The sequence below is a fragment of the Balaenoptera musculus genome, chromosome 2, assembly GCF_009873245.2.
Source record: "Balaenoptera musculus isolate JJ_BM4_2016_0621 chromosome 2, mBalMus1.pri.v3, whole genome shotgun sequence".
In the NCBI taxonomy this organism is placed as follows: domain Eukaryota; kingdom Metazoa; phylum Chordata; class Mammalia; order Artiodactyla; family Balaenopteridae; genus Balaenoptera; species Balaenoptera musculus.
This window is the reverse complement of record NC_045786.1, coordinates 143,363,143-143,381,386: the sequence shown is the minus strand read 5'-3', so window position 1 is coordinate 143,381,386 and position 18,244 is coordinate 143,363,143. Positions and strand designations below refer to the sequence as shown.

The 18,244-nt window shown below is 38.2% G+C and overlaps 2 protein-coding genes across 3 annotated transcripts in view; one reads left to right on the top strand and one right to left on the bottom strand.

Annotated features, from left to right (window-relative positions):
• Positions 1-1,621, bottom strand: part of SLC39A9 (solute carrier family 39 member 9) — a 48,406-nt gene extending 46,785 nt beyond the window's left edge. Inside the window, exon 1 of one of the 2 annotated variants that reach the window (XM_036842747.1) lies at positions 647-1,621. In XM_036842747.1, coding sequence (XP_036698642.1) covers positions 647-742 — 96 coding nt within the window. In that variant the 5' untranslated portion in view covers positions 743-1,621. The remainder of the gene's footprint in view (positions 1-646) is intronic. The other variant, XM_036842748.1, reaches the window with a different exon arrangement.
• Positions 1,622-1,782: 161 nt separating this feature from the next.
• ERH (ERH mRNA splicing and mitosis factor) lies at positions 1,783-17,847 on the top strand. The gene is made up of 4 exons (XM_036844354.1): positions 1,783-1,923; positions 5,544-5,631; positions 10,791-10,911; positions 17,339-17,847. Exons 1-4 carry the CDS (start codon positions 1,921-1,923, stop codon positions 17,439-17,441), a joined length of 315 nt encoding a protein of 104 aa, XP_036700249.1. The 5' UTR covers positions 1,783-1,920; the 3' UTR covers positions 17,442-17,847.
• Positions 17,848-18,244: the final 397 nt, after the last annotated feature.

Below are 18,244 nucleotides of genomic sequence, written 5' to 3'. Positions count from 1 at the left end.
GTGAATGTTTGTCCAAGTAATGATAAAGAATCAAAGAAATTAAACAAAATGTCAAACCATATTAACAAAAAAATTCATTTCTAAACATTTGAAAACAACTTCAAAAACCCATTCAATGTTCTCCTTCTTTAAAAGGAAATGTGACTTAAGAACAATCTAATTTAGTGTTTTTCTTACTTCATTCTTATTACAGGTATCCAAAAAAATACCTTTTCCCAAAAAGCTATGCTTGATTTTCTCAAAAAGAGAAGTTATATTGATTTCAACTCATATGGACAAACAACATACTCCATTTATATTTTGATTGCAATCTAGAATCTTGATTCTTTGGAACTTCTGGGTATCAAAAGAACATTATGGTGCCTCTCTCCCGTAAAATGCACAGAGTCTCAAATTTTGGTATGCAATTTCAGCGAGTTCAGAGTATTCCAGAATCTTCAGTGGATCCACCCACCCCCGTTAAGAACTCTAGTGAGGAAGAGGAGGTTTGTTTCTATTATTACATATTATGCATCTTTCGAAAAGATAGTCTTCCTTAATAAGACCTTTAGCTCTGATATTAACTGGGGAAGCAGCTTCCCTTTACAACTGTCACTACTTCCCAGCTGCCATCCTGACAGCTAACAGAAAATTGAGAACTTCTTACCTCCGAGAAATTAACAGCCAAAGGAATGATTCCAGCCACGTAACATCCCACCAACATAGCCAGAGACAGCAGACTAATGGAGATGAAATCATCCATTCTGCCCTCCTTTATTCACCCACCACCAGACTACAAATTCTCGAGGCTTCGAGGGGTGCTTAGGTTCTTAAACGCGTGTGGTTGTTCAAAGATAACAAGTGGACTTTCAGTTCTTTGGTCCTCCCCACCGGCAGATGTGTTCACGAGGCACTTTTCTCTTGAACGTACCTGGAAACAGCCCCTTTTTGCTGATACTAGCACCAGAGAGAACTTTCAACAATTTTAGGTCCCTGCCCGTAAATTTTCCGATACCAGTCACTGGATTCCCGTGGGTTAACAGATGAGAAAAGTCAATGGGAAAATATGCGAGTGAGCGATTTCTTCAGTCGTCGGAATAAGGGTGGCACAATGGGCCTACTTCCTCCACGAACAGCGTTCCAGACGGCAGCAGAAAAGGACGAAAACCCAAGCGAACTTGTTCGTTCTTCCAGCGGCCCTATCTCCCTGGAGCCGCCCCGTCTGTGATCCTCCCAGGTCTGGGACCAGCCCACCAATCCCGGCAAACTCTCTTCCGAGTCTAGAATGAGGAAAGGAGTCCTGCAGATTTCTAACGATGGGCCTTAGGGGTTCAGCAGCGAAGCTGATACAAAGCTGTCTCTGCCCTATACCCAGTGCTGCCCATGTTACTCCACTCCGCTGGGCCTTGACCCGGAGCCACCGATACTACAGCTGCCATGGCCGCCAAGTGGCACCTCTTCATTACTCCACTTCCGGATTGCCTTACCACCCCCTCCTTTAGAAGGGTACTTCCGGGTTACAACTGACCTATGCCCCGGGAATTCTTATACTGCCGCCATTTTTGAGTGGGGCCATTGAAAGATGACTTGTATCACTCTCTATACCAGTGATCACTTTAGCCGCATGCATAATAACGAGAGTACGGAAGACAGTGTCTTGAAAAAAAAAAAAGATTCTTTTTCAAGTTCCGATACATTCTCCGTGGGTCTCGTCGCCCTTTTCCAAGATGGCTGAAACAGAGTCAGTGTCTGCTCTAGCTGCCGGAAATATGTCTCTATGGTCCGAAAGGGTCTTTCGCGGTGTCTTTCTGACGACTTCCGGCGGCTCATCTCGCGGGCATTGGCTGTTGGCTGCGTTGCGGCCAAACTCGTGGGCTGCGGCGGAGTCGGCGGCGGAGTCGGCAGAGGAGTCGGCAACGGCTGCAGCGACAGTTTGGCGCGATGGTGAGAAAGGCCTAACCGGCTCCCCGAGCCCCCAGCCTCCAGGGTGACCCCAGCCCATACATCTTCTCCCCACCCAGTCCGGCGCGAGCATGCTGCTGCTCGGCCCTCCGGCATGTGGGTCGACCCTTCCCCTTCCCGCCGCGGAGACGCTGGGCCTGGCGGTAGGCCCCGGAGCCAGGGTCCGCCCTGCGGTTGGGCGCCCGCCGGCTGGCTCGGACAAAGCGTGCGGTGCGGAGGATGCTCTTTCTCCCGATTGCTGCTTGGTAGAGGCAGGCGTGGGGAGGCTGCCCTTTCCCTCCAAACTCTCTAGCTTCCTGTGTGAACAATGGCCGAGGGATGTATGACAATCCTGTCCCGAAGCTGACAGATTGAGTCTACTGCACCCAGCGTGTGGGCCAGGAGGGGTCGTCTTTGCTTTGTAGCGTGCTTTCTCAGCTATTCGCTTTTGTTTTTCTGTGCTCTGCCTTTTTGGAAAAATATGTAATATTTTTCCTTTTCTCTAAGACCTCCAGAGGCCTGGTTTGGTGTGGGTTTTTTTGGGTTTTTTTTGTTTTTTCAGCCCTTAATCCTGTGCTTATCGTTATTTATATTCTCTTGGGGCTGGAGGCTGAAAAGATAGGTTCAGCTGAAGGTCCAGGTTCCTTAGAATCTGACCGGGTTGGTAGTGGAGTGGGTGGGAAGGGTTGTTGGTGGTTTTTTGTTTTTTGCTTGTGTGTGTGTATTTTGTAATCCGCAAAAAGGAGACGCTCGCAGGGATTCTGAGGAGTCATGGATACTTCCACACTTCAATTTTCGTTTTCTGGTTGCTGCAGTTATTAACAGATTATGCAGCTATTGTTAACAAGGAACTTTTTTCAGGTTGTCCTTTTCTGAATTTCAATGTTTGACCCAACATAATCTCCCAAAGAGGACTAGGAATTAGAAGACTGGGTTTCCAGTTTCCGTTTTGTTATAACTAGCAATGTGACCTTGGGCAAGTCGTTTCATCTCTGAGTTTCCTTCTTTCTCTGCCTTTTATGTCACTATTTGGTATTGTATTAAAATGCTTAGATCAAAATCTGGGAAAATGACAGCAGTTAATATCAACAACCCATTCTCGTTGAACAAATATCAGTGATAATTCCTTATCATTTCAAATAGAATTAAAAATTGGAATTTGTATTTAAAGTGAACAATTGTTGGTTCAAAAGTCTTAAGTACTTTTGCTTTACTGAAGATACCAGCTTCACTTTCTTTTTTTTTTTCTTTTTTGTAGTTGGGGAGAAGCATTTGAAGCTAAAGAGCCAATGTTATGCACTGTAGTATTTCTGCAGCAGTAGAATGACTATTCTTAGGGTTCATGTTTGTGAGACTTTAAAAAAGTTAACAAAGCCAAATTAACTATTCATTAGAGTGAGTCACAGCCACTTGGTAATCAGAATAAGGATTTTATTAAGGTAATTCTGCATAAATTTTATTTTTCTGATTTAGGTTTCACAATGTTATCTTCCTATTGTGGCAAATATAAATATATATGTTTAACTGTATGTACTTATGTTTTGTATGTGTGTGTCTGTGTGTGTGTATATACATATATATATATATGGAACTGGTCATTCCCCTGAGAAAGAGTACCCTAAGGAAAGCCAGGACCAAATCTGTCCAGAAGAAGGAAAAAATTGATAGGGCAAATATATTTGGATTTTTAGTAAAACGAAAGGGTTCCAAAAATGGCTCCAATAAGAAGAAAGTGACCAAAATTGGTTTGAGAGGTATTATGATCTTAAACTGGTGACAGAAAGGCACTGCCACTTAAGAATAATAACCATTTTGACTACAGTTCTGTAAATTTAGTCATTTCTTGTTCTTAATTTTTAAGCCTTGTCTTTGGGCAGTAAGTACTGAAAACAGTAAACTTCGCTCAGGTTCACTTTAAGGGTAGATATAAAAAGCATACTGTATAGGCATTTCCATATCTTTACTCTCTTAAGTGACTTAATCCTTTATTTTGCATTAGAATAAGAACGAAAGTAATATAGTAGCAACTGGTATGGCTGGTGTATGGGGCAGGCCCTTTTGCAGGAATGCTAATGTAGTTTATAAATTAACTTTCTTCTCAACATATGACCTATTGAAACTACTGGTGACTTATAAAAACTTATAAATAACAAGTAATCTAATAATACTGCTTTCTTTAGCTTTTACTCACTATTTTAGAAAGGCCTTGATTGTGTTCAGGTCGTTATAGGTGAGAATTACTTTTCATCTCTTGTCATCAAGTTCTGTTTTATTTCAAATCCTCAAACTTTTAATCAGAATGACTCAGCTCTTGATGGGGAGGGAGGAGTACGATAAATTCCTTTGTTTTTCATATTTTGTTCAAAGTACTATTTTGGGGGTGATTTGTTCAGAAAGTCTAGGCATCAGCTATTTCAGTTGCAGATTGTTGGTAGTTAAAAATTCTGATCATTTCAAAACAGTTTGCTTCCTGTAATTAGGAGATTTTGTTTGTTTTTTACCCAAAAATAATAGTACAGCAGAAGAGAAAAATATGAATAGTTTGATTTAGGATTGGGTTTACAGTGAGGTTACATCATACTTGAATTTAATTAAGAAGCCTTAACACACTTGGCAAAAAATTAGAAGGGGTTGTACCCTCAACAGACCAGTGTTCTGGAGGCATTTTTGGTTGTCAAACCTTGGCCAGGAGAGGGGAGTGCAGGTACGACTGGTGTTTAGTGGGAATAGACCAGGGATACTGCCGAACATCCTGCAATGCACAGGACAGCCTCTGCAACAAGGAATCTTCCAGCCCCAAATGTAATAGTGCCAAGGTTGAGAAACCCTGAAATAGACCCACTAACAAAAATGTGCTCCCCAGTGAGGGTGAGATGGAAGATAAAAGTCTATATCTGCTGTTCTTTAGGCCTGTTCACATCTCCTACAATGTGATCCTCTAGCTATTTTGTGTGATTCTAGAGTTTAAAAATACATTATTTTGGTACAACATAGCCCCTTAAGGTGAGTCATCTACTAGGTGAATAATTTAATGGATTTTCTAGGGTAATGTTAACTATATATACTAATTTTATATTGCCAATTTATCTTACGCCTTAATGCTTGAATCTAATCCCTGGATAAGATGTGACTTCACTGTTGTGCTAAAGTTAGAAAAAGAACATAGATTGATGCAGTGCTTGCAGTCATTATAGTGTCTTCCTTTTTCTCTCCTTTCATCAGCCCATATCTGTTTTTACTAGGGACTTAGTAGGGCTAGAGCTAGAAAGTGACCAGTGGAGATAGAACACCTAAGCAGGTTTATAATCTGGCTAGGAAGATAGGTGCAAAAGAGAAAAAACAGTACAGGGTAGCTTATGCTGAGTACTTGCCGTCAGTAAGTGCAATAAAAGTTTGAGAAAGCACTCATTAAGGACTGGGAGGCTAAGAGAGACCTTACAGAAGGTAATCCAGCTTCTGGTGCTACACTTGGGCAAAGGCATAAGTATTGTAGAAGGAGCACCCTGATTAATAGTGTTTTAATAACCAATGATCATTTGTCATGAATGGAGATTCTATCTCATACTACGAATTTCTCAAATATGAGTTGGAAACTTATATTGAAATCACTTTTCCCTCCACAGTCTCACACCATTTTGCTGGTACAGCCTACCAAGAGACCAGAAGGCAGAACTTATGCTGACTATGAATCTGTGAATGAATGCATGGAAGGTAAGTTTAAACACTAGTCGAGGGGTAGAAATCTTTGAGTTTGTTTCGGGGGTGGGGAGGTGTTGGGGGGTGGGGGGGGCCGGGCTGTAGAGACTCCCCACTCCCACGCTAGCGTCCACACCGGCTTGTTGACGCTGGCCCGGGGTGAGAGTGGTAGGTGCTGCAACTCTCAGGTGTCTTGGGTTTGTTTTTTTCTCCAGATTTCTTGCATTGTTAATTTGAGCAAGGAAAGCAGATATTTAGGACCGTATTTGTTGAATATTTGAAATATAAATTTTATATACTGTTTTTTTCTGTTGCAAATATTACTTTACTTTTTTTTAATCTAGCTCATTATATAATGACTTTCCCAAGCCTCTGATTGTTATGTAAATGTTCTGTTATTTGTTATGTTATTTTGTTACTGTGTTATGTAAATATTTTACAGGTATTCCTTATATATTGTGGTTAAACTCAAGCACTATAGAGTTGTTAAGGCAGGCCCGAGGAACCTAATAGTGCCTACAGAACCTAATGGTCTGCTTATTAAACAAATAAATGTTAAAAGCTAGTCCATCAGAATGTTAAAAAGTAAAAAATTACCTCAGTGAATAAAGGCAGATGGAACCAAATCAGTATACTTTCCTGTACATTTGATAAGCTGGCACCACCCTGAAGGGAAGTGTTAGCCCTCAGTAAACCATTAGATGAGAGCACATAGATTGGATCATCGCAAATTGGATTCATCTTTACATTTAATCATTACATCAAGTAAACCACCCTGCACCCTGTCTAGCAAATTGCACATTCTTCACTTCTTCCTATAAAGATTTTCTAGTCGGTGTTTTTGCTGCGGGCATGTCCCTGAATTTGTTGATTATCTGAAACTAACAGGGTTAGACTTAAAATCTCTTCATTTAAAACCAACAATGGGTAGACCTGTGGGGGGAAAAAAGCTACTTGTAGTAATTAGAGACAGCTTCTAAGCTTTCCTGATCCTGCCATCAGATTCTGCTCTAGAAGAGCAAGGCTCTTGTTCTTTTCTCAGGTCCCTTCCTCTGCTGATATCCTTACTTGCCATTAAGGTAGACTTTGTACATACACTGTCTTTTTAATGAATACACTTTATTTCTAGAGCAGTTTTAGGTTTAAAGAAAAATTGAACAGGAAGTACAGAGAGTTCCCATATACTTCTCCCTAACCCCAGTTTCCCCTATTAATAAATCTTGCATTGGTATGATACATTGGTTACAGTTGATGAACCAGTATTGATACATTATTATTAAAGTTCATAGTTTACATTAGGGTTCATTCTTTGTGTTGTGCAGTTCTGTGGGTTTTGCCAAATGCATAATGTCATGTATCTACCATTACAGTATCATATAAAATAGGCTCACTGTCCTAAAAATCCCCTGTGCTCCACCTGTTCATCCCTCTTCACCCCATCCCTGCTGCCTGGCAACCACTGGTCTCCTTGCTGCCTCCATTGTTTTTGCCTTGTCATAGAATTGGAATCATTGCCATATGTAGCCCTTTCAGACTGGCTTTTTTCACTTAGCAGTATGTATTTAAGGTTCTTCCATGTCTTTTTGTGGCTTGATAGCTCTTTTTTTTTTCTTTTAAAATTAGAAATGGTGGTTTATTTTCCATTTTAAAAGTTAAAATGGAAATACTGGAATCAGTTCTCACATGGTGGTTGCCAAATGGTAATTTTCTTCATTATAGTAGTTAATATTCCTCTGGAATACAGAGCTTTCCCTCCCCACATCCCTTTTTTAAAATTAATAGATTTGGGCTTCCCTGGTGGCACAGTCGTTGGGAGTCTGCCTGCCAATGCAGGGGACACGGGTTCGAGCCCTGGTCCGGGAAGATCCCACATGCCGTGGAGCAACTAAGCCCGTGCACCACAACTACTGAGCCTGCACTCCAGAGCCCACGAGCCACAACTACTGAGCCTGCGCACCTAGAGCCCATGCTCCGCAACAAGAGAGGCCACCACAGTGAGAGGCCCGTGCACCGCAACGAGGAGTGGCCCCTGCTTGCCGCAACTAGAGACAGCCCGCGTGCGGCAACGAAGACCCACCGCAGCCAAAAACAAATACAAAATAACAAACAAAATTAATAGATTTAGTTTTTTTTAGAGTAGTTTCAGGTTTACAGGAAAATTGGTTAGAAAGTACAGTTCTATCATACCCGTGCTTCCTTCCCACGCCCTCCCAGTTTTCCCTATTATTTACATCCTGTATTAGTTTGACACGTTTATTACAATTGTAGAATTAATACTGATACATTATTAACTAAAGTCTGTAGTTTACATTAATGTTTGCGTTGAACATTCTGTGGATTTTGACATGTGTAATGACCATTTGCTACCCAAAAAATCCCCTGTGCTCCACCTACTCGTCCATCTCTCCCCCCAAACCTCTGACAACCACTGATCTTTATAATATCTCCATAGTTTCACCTTTTCCAGAATGTTGTATGGTTGGAATTATAATATGTAGCTTTTTCAGATCGGCTCTTTCACCTAGCAATATGTTTTTAAGGTTTCTCCATGCTTTTTGTGGCCTGATAGCTCATTTCATTTTATTGCTGAATAATAGTCCACTGTATGGATATACCACAGTTTGGTTATCCATCACCTATTGAAGGATATCTTGGTTGTTTCCAAGCTTTGGCAATGAATAAAGCTGCTATAAACATTACTGTGTAGGTTTTTGTGTGGACCTGAGCTTTCAACTCCTTTGGGTAAATACTGAGGAGTATGATTGTTGGATCCTATAGTAAGGCTGTATTTAGCTTTGTAAGAAACTGACAATCTGTCTTCAGATGTGGCTATATCATTTTGCATTCTCACCAGCAGTGAATGAGAGCTCCTGTGGCAGTATTTGGTATTGTCAGTGTTTGGGATTTTTTTGCCCTTCTAATAGATGTATAGTGATACCTCATTATTTTAATTTGCAATCTCCTCATGTCGTGATGTTGGGCATCTTTTCATAACACTTATTTTCCTTCTGTATATCTTCTCTGGTGAGGTGTCTATTGAGATCTTTTGCCCATTTTTTTAATTGAGTTGTTTGTTTTCCTATTGTTGAATTTTAGGAGTTCTTTGTATATTTTTGATAACAGTCCTTTATCAGATATATGTTTTGCAAAGATTTTCTCCTAGTCTGTGGTATGTCTTTTCACTTTCTTGATAGTGTCCTTTGACGTACAAAAGGTTTAAATTTTTTTTTTAATTAATTAATTTATTTTTATTTATGGCTGTGTTGGGTCTTCGTTTCTGTGCGAGGACTTTCTCTAGTTGTGGCAAGCAGGGGCCACTCTTCATCGCGGTGCGCGGGCCTCTCACTATCGCGGCCTCTCTTGTTGCGGAGCACAGGCTCCAGACGCACAGGCTCAGCAATTGTGGCTCACGGGCCTAGTTGCTCCGCGACATGTGAGATCTTCCCAGACCAGGGCTTGAACCCGTGTCCCCTGCATTGGCAGGCAGATTCTCACAAAAGGTTTAAATTTTGATGAAGTCCAACTTATCTAAGAAGCCATTGCCTTATCCAAAGTCAAAAAGATTTGTGTCTGTATTTTCTTCCAAGGGTTTTATAGTTTCGACTCTTACATTTAAGTCTCGGGGCCATTTTGAGTGAATATTTATACATGGCGTGAGATGGATCCAAGTTCTTTCTTTTGCATGTGAATGTACAGTTGTCGTAGCACCGTTTGTTAATAAAACTACTCTTTGTCCATTGGATTGTCTTGGTCTCTTTGTCAAAAAGCAGTTGACCATAGATGTGAGGGTTTATTTGTGGACTCTTGCTTCTATTCCATTAATCTGTGTGCCTGTCTTTATGCATAAGCAGTACCACGCTGTCTCGATTACTGTAGTTTTGGAATAAGTTTTGGAATCAGGAAGTGTGAGTCTTCCAACTTTGTTCTTTTTCAATATTGTTTTGACTATCCTAGACCCCTGTATTTCTGTATCAAATTTAGGATCAACTTCTCAGTTTCTGCAAAAGTACTTCAGATTTTGATATGGATTGCATTAAATTTATAGATCATTTGGGGGAGTATGATCATCTTGATATTGAGTCACCCATTCCATGAACATGAGATAGCATTCCATTTATTTAAATCTTTACTTTCAGTGACATTTTATAGTTTTCAGTGTGTGTCTTGCATCTTTTTTATTAAATTTATTCATAAGAATTCTTTTTTGATGCTATTTATTTCATTTTCAGATTATTGTTGGGATATAGAAATATTGATTTTTGTATATTGATCTTATATCATGCAATCTTGCTGCACTCATTTATTAGTTCTAATAGTTTGTGTTTTGTAGTTTCCTTAGATATTCTGTATATAAGATCATGTCATTTGTGAATAGAGATAGGTACACTTCTTCCTTTCCAATCTGAATGCTTGTTATTTCTTTTCCTTGCCAAATCAACCTGACTAGAACCTCCAATACAATGTTGAATAAGAGAGGCAAGAGCGGATATTCTAGTGTTCTTCTAATCTGAGTGGGAAAGCATTCAGTCTTTCACCGCTAAGTATGATGGTAACTGTGGGTCAGTGCTACAATGAAATTTCCGTCATTGTAAAAGGTTTTTACTTCCTTTCCATTTCACCCTTTCTATGAAGGAACTTATGAGTGATGTTTCTGATCACAGTGTGTGTACCAGTACCAATCAAAAACCCTTACTAAGATGGCTTTTGACAACTCTGTGGTTGAATATTACTTTTTCTTAGGAAATTTATGAAGTCAATTTAGAGGTACATGAAGACCTGTATGTACAGGATAGAACATATTTATTTATTGAAAAACCTGCTAAGACACACACTGTCGGAATTCCCCGGCGATCCAGTGGTTAGGACACTGCGCTTCCACGGCAGGGGACCCAGTTTCAATCCCTGGTCAGGGAACTAAGTGCCACAAGCTGTGCACGGTGCAGCCAAAAAAAAAAAAAAAGTTTTATTATTAAGGCACAAGATACCAACATTCTGGTGAATTTATAAAATTTTTAAAAATTTGCTAGTGGCAACAGTGAAAACAAAAGTGATCAACTTACTGTTCTTTTCCCAGCCCAATTTTGTAAAAATAAATATTATGATATTAGCATATAACGCTACTCATATCTAAAGTTCATATAATTGTAAGATCTTGGTTTTCCCCTCTCTCTTAGGTGTTTGTAAAATGTATGAAGAACATCTGAAGAGAATGAATCCCAACAGCCCCTCTATCACATATGATATCAGTCAGTTATTTGACTTCATTGATGACCTGGCAGACCTCAGCTGCCTTGTGTAAGTATTAGCCACCATATCTTTTAAATTGTATTTTTCTGTTTGTTTGTTTGAGGCGATTTATGGTATTGGGAACTCACTCTGCCTGACACTGATCGTTGTGTTTGCTTACTATGTATTAATATTTTTTCTGCATGTGGCTCATAAATTAAGTTGTCAACATAAAGCTAAAGGCACAGGAAAATCTTAACAACTTTGCTAATTGATACAGTTAGTATGCATCACTTTGAACTGAGAACTTTGTTCCTTAAACTTAATAATCTTTTTCTTAGTTTTTTTTTTTTCCCTGTTATAGTCTTTATCCTAAAGCGGTTGGCTTTGGATTAAAACTAAGATTATTCTGTTTTCATGACATTATTTTTAGAATGTAAATATATTTAGGACTGAAATGGAATTTAATTTTAATTCCACCCAGTGTTAATCAAGTATATTTTGGCATGTTAGAATGAGATTTTTTTTTTTATAGACCCTTATGTTTTCTATTCTCAGAGGTTTGTCAAATTAAAATTTTTTTCCTAACATATTATGCTTGTTATAATTTATTTCAATAATTATTTATCACCACTATTACTAAGGAGCAAGTGAGTCTGTAATGCTTAACTCAGTCTCAGCATTTTTGGACAAGAGCCTGAGGATAAGTACAGCTAATTTTAAAGAGGAAAATGGAAGTACCTTACAATGAGATCTTCAGTCACCAGATGCCTTAATGTTTATTACATGCCAGACACTGTGCTAGAAGAAAAAAATATTTTTCAATGGTGAAAAACATACAGGTCCTACTCTGAGGCACTTCCTGGATCACCACTGGAGCCAAGCCTGGACTTGCTGTCTCACCAAAGATTGCTGGTGAAAATAAGCATCTCCTTGCAATTTTTGAGTTTTGTTTTCTGCATCTCTTCATTGTGTTTCAGTTATAGCCATTTCATTTTGTTCACTCAGAACATTCAAGTGATCCAGTTCTGGTCTTTAATGAAATGTGTTTATAATTTTATTATTTTAATATAAAAATTCAGAAAACTGTTGAGGCCAATAGAGCTATATACATTACGCTATGTTGGTTTGTAATGACTATAGTTGATCTGTTTATTGCCTGATGCACACAGAAAGAGACACATACATATTCATTTAACAAATATTTATTAAGTGCCAACTATGTACCATGTGTGTTCTAGGCACTGGGGATTGAGCAGTGAATAAATTAGGTTAAAAGGAACCCTGTGAAGCTGCAGAAGAATAAGTGAGGTGGAGAGTAGAGGGAGATGAATTTGGTGGGGCAGAGAGGGTGATATCCTAGAAGCCAATTCAAAAGTACTTCATATTATTGGTAGATCAAATTAATGAGGACTGAGAACTGACTCTTGGTTTAGCCGTGTGGAAGTCTTTGGTGACTTCCAGAGCAGTTTTGGTAGTGTGACAGGAGTAAAATCTTTATATATTCCAGTGAGTTTAAGTTAATGAGAAGAGAGAAATTGTAGGCAGCCAACACAGACAACTTTTTTGAAGAATTTAGCTCAGAAGGAGAGCAGAGAAATGGGGTTATAGCTAGAGAAAGGAATACTTTTTTTTTTGCTTTTATTTTGTTTTTAAGCTGAGAGAAATAATGGTAAGTTTGCAGGCTGTTGGGATGATGTAGTAGAGGGAAAAATTGATGGCTTTAGGTAGGATCTTGGACAGTACATTAATAGTAAAGTAGGAAGGATGGGCAGATATGGTGGAAGCTTGGGGAAGTTGTTCTCTAATTGCTTTAGTTACCTCAGGAAAATAGGAAGAAGGACACCATTTGAAATTAAGGGTGAGGGAGGAGGTGTCAGAGGCTTGTGAAAAGAGGTAAGAAATTATCTACGAGGGTGAAGGGATTAGGGAATGTGTGGTTTAAGAGGTACTTGATAATGAATTTAAAGTTAAATTAATCATGTGATAATAGTTTTTTCCTAGTCACTCTTAAGCTGAATGGTTACAGGTGAGTCTCTACAGGTAGAGAATCAGCAGAGATTTTGCGAACAGTTGAGGATGTATGCAAGGGAGTATTAATGCAAGGGACTGAATGACCATGTAGGGGTTGGGATGGGGTGGGGACAGGTAGGATCAATTAATTACAGGTCACAGTGGGGTCAAAGGATTGTTGAAGGTGGGTTATTGGGAAGTAGTGATCAGAGAACAGGGTGCTTGAAATTGGGAGATTGAAGTTGCTGGTAATGAGAAGATATAGGGATCTGGCCAAGGAAGGGCAGGAGATGAGATCATTGGAGGAGAGGAGTTCAAGGAACTGAGAGGCCCAGATGTTGGCAGGATCATCTAGTGGATATGAAATCACCAATAATGTGTTTATTTACTTTCTAGAATTTGAGAACAGGGAGCTTTGTTTTTGTTCACTGCTGTATCCCCAGTGCCTAGAATAGTATTTGGCACATAGTTGATATTGAGTAAATATTGGTTGTTAAAATACATGTCACCAATATAATATGATTTGAGGCATAGCTTTTTAAAATTATTGGTAATCTTCCTTTTCTCTCATCTGCATTACAGAGCTATAGTCGGAAATGATAGGATGGTCTAAATAAAAGTGAAAGAATCTAATATGACTTCTTTCATGCTAAATTTTGCAGTGTCTTATATTCTCAGAAATCTTGGAAGTTATTTATCTGATTAAGCTGTGGGTATTTTATTTTATTTTATTTTTACACTGTGATGGAGGGTTTTGTTTGTTTGTTTGTTTTGTTTTTTAGTATATCTTTGTTCTAGGTGTATTTGGGGAAATATTCACACTTGAACTTAAACATTGGATGTTTCCGTTGGAACTTAAAATTTTAACAGAGCTAGTGTGCATATTCTCATTTCATTCTTTAAATGAATTGATTTTATTTTAAAAATTAATGGCTGTCTTTCTGATTCTATAAAAATCACTTATTGAGACATTGGGTATCTAATCCTGATGGTTTGGGATGTGGCACTTATTCGCAACAGATGGGGAGTTACTTACAACCTTGGGAGGTTATGGTTAAGATCTAACTGGAGTTTTAGGATTAGACATAGCTGAGTTTGAATCCTGGCTCTGTCATTTGCTAGCTCCCTTGGGCAAGTTAGCTTAATACTGCTAAACCTCAGATTGCTTATTTGGAAAATTTACAATTGTAAATTGTAAAATTTAGATACATCTGCCTCACAGGACTACTGGTGAGGATGCAGTGCTTACTTAGCACAACAGTATCAGGTGTATGGCAGGAACTCCCTTTTTAACTAGGTTGACATCAGGCAGGGTTTTATTTTTAATTATAGTGAGTAGGTTGGTTCTTTAAAATTTGCCACAAGTAGAATGATAGTTTCAAATTTCACAAGTGAGTTAAATTGTACTGTTAACGAATAAAGAGGTATTATGTTGGTTTTTTGACAGTGAAAGTTACACAGAGTAAAATAGTAGCTTTTATAGGGACATACTACAGGTATGTCATTAGTGATAGAACATAACATTTCTAACTTTGTGGCGTTAAGTGTAAACCAGAAACTACGTCTAGCATGCTAAAATGATTTCTAATACTTGCATTATTAAAGCAAAACAGAGAAAAGACATCTTTAATTATATATATTATATACAATTATATATATTACAATAATTAATTATTATAGGTAATTCTTTCTATGTTGTAGTAGTTCAGATAGTATAAAAGAGAGATTAATGGTAATCTATAGTTTTTTCTTGTCTGAAAAACTGTAAACTGTAGCTATTTATGTTTCTATCTCTAATGTTGAACTTTTGGCCTTTGAAAACTTTCAGAATCAAATTTGGATTTAGAACCATTTTGCCCATATGACTTTGTTATTTGAATGTTCCAGAGAAATAAGATTTCCAAAATTGCTTCCGAAGAGGTCACCTATTGCCATGGCATTTCCTGTGACAGCACATCCTGCCCCTCTCCTTAATCAGGGATTGTGACTTGGCCTGTTATTCCTCAGACCAAGAATTGAGTTCATTTTTGGTTTGTAATTGTTGTGTACTCGTTGCTTGTATTAAGTTTAAATGGCAAGACATTTTTTTGTTATTTATTCTTAAACCGGTAGAGGAAGAATGGAATAAGTAAGATACTTTGTTGACATAATTAAACCCAAAACAAACTGACCATGCATTAATAGTAAAATTTATTCATGAAGGATTTGTATTTCATATATTTGAAATCAGAGTACAAATTTCTTCACAGTTCTGTGATCTGTTAGGTGGGTTTTTTTGTTTTTTGTTGTTTCTTTTTTAAATAGGCTTTTTTTAAGATTAAGATAACAGCCTTTTGGCCTTTCGAAGATGAGGACTTTTCTTGTTTGCTTAGAGACAGAGGGACGTTTTTATCCTTAGTTATTGTAATAAGGAAGGTACTCCTTCCTAATCAGGAAGACAGCTTAATATCAGTGAAGACCCCAGCTGATTTCCCTGCTCAGATCCACAGCTTCTGTTCTTGCATAAACCTGCACTTATTTTTATAATTTTTTGGCCACGCTGTAGGGCATGTGGGATCTTAGTTCCCTGACCAGGAATCAGACTCGCACCCCCTGCATTGGGAGCGTGGAGTCTTAACCACTGGACCGCCATGGAAGTCCCTAAACCTGCACTTACTGACCATAACAGTAGGCTAAAAAGATTTATCTGTGCCAACAGCTAGGGATTTTATTAATGTACTTAACATTTAATTGTCTCATTTTCAAGTGTCAGTTAACAGCCATCAACATACAGCTTTCCATAAAGAAGGCATTATTAACTATTTCTTAAGTTGGAAAATAGCATGCAAGTTGATGGATTCTAAAGTGATCTTGGTGGGGGGAATGATCTAAATAAGGCTGTCCCACCCAGATATTATAGTTCTGAAAAATTCTTTTCCTTTTTTATTTCTGTTCCAGTGTTAATATAAATATTGTAGTCTATTCTGTCCTACCTTGGAGTAAACTAGATTAGCACTTATTTAATCAGGACATGTGAACAGAGGATAGTCAAAGAAAATTGGTTTACTTTTTAGAGTATTTCTCATTGTAACAAAAGGACATTAGTAAAAAGCCAAATGTTTTGTAAAAGTAGAAAGCTTATGCATTTTTAATAAACCAGATTCTGACCTTACCATTCAGGGGAAGAATATGATAATGGTGTAAAGCATTCCTACTTTGGAGTTTGTTTCTCTTCAAAAATTGGGTCGTAGGTTTCTACCTTAGTGGTTCACAGTAAGGACTCTGGTCAGGAGTGTTTAAGCTTTCACTCCTTGCCTGAAGTCACTTAGCTAATAAGTTACTGAACTTTTTTGAGCCTTGGTTTCCTCCTTTATAAAACAAGGATAATTTTATCTACTCACAGGGTTGTAATGTAAACAGGATTAAGTGAGTTGATTCAGATGAGTGCCTAAAGCAATACCTAGCAGTTGGCAACTTCTTAATAGGTATTTACTATCATTTGTATTTATATGTATATAATTTTTTGCTGAGAAGCTAAAAAATGAGACTTCTGGGTAAAATGAAACAATAATTGATAAATTAGATATTTCATTTTTCTAGGGCATCCCTAAGGGTTTTTTGTTGTTTTTTTTTAAGGCAAGTTGCATCCTTTGCCTCTCTTGAATGCCATGCAATGTTTCCACCAGATGGTGCACATGGCTTTGAAACACTGTGATGTGCCTTGTATTTGTGCAATCTCTGCTTACTTATTGTCTGCTTTTTTTATACTATAGCTTTAGTTTTTTTTAACTCCAAAAAAATGAATTTATTGCTTAACCAGCTAGATTTCAGTTGTAGGTCAGCTGGAATGTTTCTATTTTTTGAGTCCTCTAAAGATACCTTGAGTGATTTGGCTATTAAGTTGATGCCTTGTACTCCCAAAACCCTGGAATCCTATTGGAGCTTCACTGCTAATGCTACTCCTTGTACTCCAGACCCTTCCCAGCCTCTAGCATTGTTTATATTAAAAAGCAAATCCTAAAATATTGGATGTATATAAAAGTATTTCCTTCTGTTAATACTTTTCAGGGAAGAAATCTTTGTGGCAGTAACATGTTAAAGTTTTTTTTTTAAGTTGATTCAAAGTAAATTTAGCAAATTTGAATTAGTGTTCAATTTTTGTTTTTTAATCACTAAAAGAACCATAAAAATAGTTAACTATGTAGGAGAAAGAACACATGGTTTCTGGTCATACTTTGTCAAGAAGTAGATGTGTAACATTACACATTTAACTTAAGATCTCTAGGCCTTGGTTTCTTTTTCTGCTGTAAGATGGTACTAGGTGATCTAAACTTCATATCGCTTAAATTCAACAGTTATGTAATCAGCTCTTTTATGTTTTCATTAAGTTCATGTATGAACATGTGCACATCTGTGCCATCATTGGGCAGTTATGATTTCAGGTTTTAAAAACGTGACAGTAATTGACCATTGTAACTTTGCTTATTACCTTTCTGTTCCTCAGTTACCGAGCTGATACCCAGACATACCAGCCTTATAACAAAGACTGGATTAAAGAGAAGATCTACGTGCTCCTTCGTCGACAGGCCCAACAGGCCGGGAAATAGTTGAGTTTGGAAGCGTTAGGGGGATGGGGGTGGGCTTGGAACACAGGTGTGTACAGTGTGCTGTAGTAGAAGTTTTGTATTATAGTAATCTTGTTTCCATTTTGGTACACTCTAGCCAGGATTGAATGTATTAGATAATATGAGGATCTTGTTCAATCTGAAACCCCCTTTGCCCCCTTCTCTCCCTCCTTTTTTTTTACTTAAACATTTTTATGATGATTTAGATGGAAGTTGGTTTTTGTCAGTTAATGTTGGTTCCAGTCCTTCAGACTGTTCATATCTGCTTTACAACATTCACTGTACTAACCCTTCTTCAAATCAGGGTGGGGGTGGTGACGCGCTTTACTTATGTCATCAAGACGAAGTCGTAGTGAAAAACAAATAAATGTCCTTTAGTTATATTTTCCCCCTGAGTGATTTTTTTTTTTTTTGGTCTCTGAACTGAGTTGGATTTTCTTGCCAAAGCATTATCAGTTTCTAAACCAGTAGCCTGCTACACAGTGAATTTGAAGAAAACCTATATATGTGCTGAATATGTTTTGCTGTGGCTTATATGAAGCTAAAGAGCTGTAAGTGAATCTCAGTTGTATCTCCAAGGTTTGTACCTACTGTTGATGCAAACATTATGAAGCTCTTTCTGGGGACATAGCTTACCTACAACAGCAGCCAGGTTAATTCCTTAGCTTTGGTGATGTACTTCTTCTGGAAGGTCCTTGTGCCTTCTCATAGCCTTCAGCACTTGAATGCTGATTACCACCCCTGTATAGAAGCTATGAGGATGAGGGAAGACCACAGAAAAGTAC